Genomic DNA, 3,819 nt, shown 5'->3' on the forward strand with positions numbered 1-3,819 from the left:
AAAAAAAAAAAAAAAAAAAAAAAAAAAGCACCCCACCCAAACAAATGTCTCAAAAAAGCAAAATAGCATTTCATGAGAACTGATGGAGGACGTTGTCCAAACTCCTTGGGCCAGTGGGCCAAGTCTACGGCTTCAGTGGCAATATCCATTTCCACCAGCTGACTGTCTAGCCCAGTGTGGTTAGTTTTGTGCTAAACTTGGTAACTACTGACTCATTTAAGACCTTTCTGGAGTTGCTGTAGGACTATTGCACAAAACCTTCGGAAAGGCAAAGAGATTTACACCTAATGCCACGCCTAGAAGCTGCAAGTGCATGTTAGCTCAGTGGAAATGGTCCAGCCTTTCTTTACAAGGCCTTAAGTGAGGACTTATTCTCTTGCACGCATATATATATATTTATATTATACACATATATACACACACACACACACACACACACAAAAAATTCTGTTCATGTGAACAAAGAGAAGGGGCGGAGGTAGGGGTGAAGATCCTGCAGACAGGGCTTGCAAGAGAGAACAAACATGTCTGAAGCTACAGGACATTAGCAATACTTCTGGAATCTGTCAACACCGGGAGTTTGCCAATTCAAAGCTCCACTTTAGACTCCGAGAGAGCTGGGGCGAACGTTGCCGTCTCAGTCTCTCCAGCTCGGTCTTGGGGCACCTTTAAAAGTCCCAAATGAATAGTTTACCCTTATCTTCTCCTCAATTAAAATTCTCATCACTCCCTCAACCCTGCTGATAGATCAGGGAGGCTTTAAAAAAAATAAAATGGAGAGGTTTGATTTAGGGTTATGTTCTGCAGGTATTTATCTATAAGGAGGCTTAGACCATGCTGGTCACCAGGTCACACCATGCCTGCCTGGGCCTCCACCTGCAAGGCCATGACCTTGCAAACTCACTCATGTGCTACCGTGAGTACAGGGAAGCACACGCATGTTTGCAGAACCGAGCACGTTGGCTGGTGTTTCCCCTCGCCTTTCACCTGCAAGCCGACAGTTGTGCTGCGACGATAGCTCTTGGGTTATTTTGGGGAAAGCCAGTAAGCCTCTCCGCTCCTCACCTGTGTGATCGCCGTGGTGGTGAGAATCAGCCATGCCTCCTAGTCCCGTGTCTGCTTTGTAGATCTGGCTCCCTGCATGATGGCTGAGTTCAGCTCCCGAATCAGAATCGCTCTGGCCGGCTTTTACGCTTTTCCTCCTCCGCGGCTGGTATTTGTAATCCGGGTGATCCTTCTTGTGCTGTACCCTGAGCCTCTCGGCTTCTTCCACAAAGGGACGTTTCTCATTCTCGCTTAACAAGCTTGATTTTAAAAAGAAAAGAAAAAGAAATGGTTTTAAAAAAAAGTCAGCCGCGTTTCCTCCGAATGCAAACCCTATGCATGTGTCGTGTGTTCTCAGGTGCATTTATTTCCCAGACGGCAGTTTATCGATCCAACAAACCGGCCAGCTTAAAAATTGCAAAACTAAATCTGCGGCTGTAACAGGCACAACTTCTTTTACTTGTGAAACAAAGTGCAAATAATCAGCTACCGTTTAAAGAATCCATACGGGATACGGTTCACAGGGCAAAAGCCCATTTCTGTCTCTTAAAATGCCATTCCATATTCCACTTTTAAACATTAATGCTGTGTTTCACCTATAAACTGCTTTTTCACAGCATGATAAACGAGTCTCTAGCTTTGAATTTTATTTGCTACATTTTAAATTGAAGAAACAGCGACTCAAATAATCTAACTAAACTTTCTCCCTCTTCTCTCTGGGACTCCTCTTAGCATACTGGTCATCAACATGTAAAACAAACCGGGAATTTTGTTCATAAATCTCAAAGGACTAATTTGAACAAAAAAAGAAATGTGGATAGTTAAAGAAAACTGTTTATAGTCCAGCTAGCCAAAGGCAGTCTTTGAAAGCAGAAAAATACTAAATGCGGTATAGTTTGACAAGTTATTTACAGCAGGCAAATAGAAGAGAAATGCCGAGTGAATAAATACCTACTAAATAGCAGAACATGAAAGCTTATGAGAAGAGTGGTCTATAAATGGCATTTAGATCATTCACTTTAAGGCTTTTTCCTCAAGCAGCCAAGGAAAATAAAGCTAAGAAAAGCCATTGTAAAAGTAACAATAAAAAAAAATTAAAAAAAAAAAATACATTTCCTACTAGTAGAAACCCAGTCTGAGAACCCACCCAGTCATAAAAAGTTGGAGAAGGAAAAGGAGCAAGACAGACAGAAGGCTCATAAACTGCACATCATATTTAATTATAACCCCGGGAGCCAAGAAAAATCCTACACCTCCTTTATTTTAACAGTCATTTCAGTGCTCATCTAGTTCGGGATTGAAACGAATTCTGCTCTACGACAGCCGCATAAAACACCCAATTCATTCATTATGATCAGCTCTGGTAAAAAGAGAAACCGGGGCCGCTGGATGCTTGCGAGCGTTCCCAAAATTGTAACCACCGGCCGTACGCCCTTTCCCGGGCATCCCCTGCCCCTTAACAGGCCATGCCTGCCCCTGGTTTCCCTGCTCCCATCACAAGTCTCAGCCCCAGAGAGGAACCCCCATTTTCATCGCCTGCAACAGAAGCAAGACGGTTGCCTCCTCCAGGGTTTAAACGAGCCCAGGAGCAGGCCCTCCCCTCCTGCTTTGCTCGAGCAAAACTTCCAGCGAAGTTCGGGAAGGATTTTCTAAGCCTGATCCCGCAACCCAAGTGTGGCACGTAGCAGCTGTTCTTTACTGCATGGCGGTCCCCGGGACCATCGCTTCCTTGTTAGTGGTTTGAAGTTTCTAAGAAGCAAAGTATGTTCTCTCTGGGGGGAGGGCGGATGAGCCGTGCAATAAAGGCAGCCCCCCTGAACCCATTTCCCAAGGGGGTCCGACTTGAAAAATCTCTCCCGAGCTAAGGAGCCAGAGCAATCTCACGGGTTGGCGGTACGCATCTAACCCCCGGTCCCCCAGCTACAGAACCGCTGGGGCTTTACGTCCCATCTCTGGTCTTGGAGCGAGTTGGGTCCAGCTGCCTTGCAGCAGGGGGGCTCTGCAGATAGTTTTGCCCTCCTGAGGTCTCAGGAGGCGCAACTACCCCATCTGGAAGGCTGCCTGCATAAAGCCGGGCACAGAGGGACATCGGCTTCTCACAGCAGCTAGCCACCCACCCTCCCCTGCGGGTTCTCGCTCCCCTTCCTGCACCCTCCTCCATCCCCGCTTGCCCCCCAAGGGTTTCTCACTCCCCTTCTCCACCCCCGCTCGCCCCAACTGCAGCCCAGAGCCCACATTTTGATGCCCACTAGGCTCAGACTCCTGGCAAACAGGGCAGGTGGGGGACCCAGCCGCACGCGCGGGGGGACCAACCCCCGGGGCGCCGTCCAGCCCTACTCCGGGGCGGATGCGGATGCGGATGCAGCTCGCTTTGCTCCAAGCCTGTTTTTTGCCCCCCTGAGATGGGCTGCTGATTTGGAGCCAGGGGGAGCGTGGGCACGATGCACGGGGGTGCTGGGATGCAGCCTGGTACCAAGGGGACGCCAGGGTCTATGGGGACGCAGCCCGACGCCCCTGCCCAGGGGGAGCCCGGGCATGCGGGGGGTGAATGCAGCCCCCCGGCACTCACCGCCAGAGCTTGCCCAGCGTCTTGCTGAGCTCGGCGTTGTGCAGATGCGGGTACTGGTCGGCCAGCTTCCTGCGGGCCGCCTGCGCCCACACCATGAAGGCGTTCATGGGCCGCTTGACGTGCGGCTTGGCCTTGAGCGCGCCGTTGCCGCGCACGGGCATGGGCACCAGGCTCCAGTCGTAGCCCTTGAGCACCTGCGACACGGC

At 49.9% G+C, this 3,819-nt stretch overlaps 1 protein-coding gene across 1 annotated transcript in view; it reads right to left on the minus strand.

Annotated features, from left to right (window-relative positions):
• Positions 1 to 3,819, minus strand: part of SOX8 (SRY-box 8) — a gene marked incomplete at its 5' end in the record, with an annotated part of 4,986 nt that extends 1,167 nt beyond the window's left edge. Inside the window, 2 exons of the mRNA XM_019512577.1 lie at positions 1,066 to 1,304; positions 3,614 to 3,819. Of these exons, the coding sequence (XP_019368122.1) occupies positions 1,066 to 1,304; positions 3,614 to 3,819 (445 nt within the window). The remainder of the gene's footprint in view (positions 1 to 1,065; positions 1,305 to 3,613) is intronic.

The sequence above is a fragment of the Gavialis gangeticus genome, unplaced genomic scaffold (assembly GCF_001723915.1).
Source record: "Gavialis gangeticus isolate Ggan-Ray unplaced genomic scaffold, GavGan_comp1, whole genome shotgun sequence".
NCBI lineage: Eukaryota > Metazoa > Chordata > Crocodylia > Gavialidae > Gavialis > Gavialis gangeticus.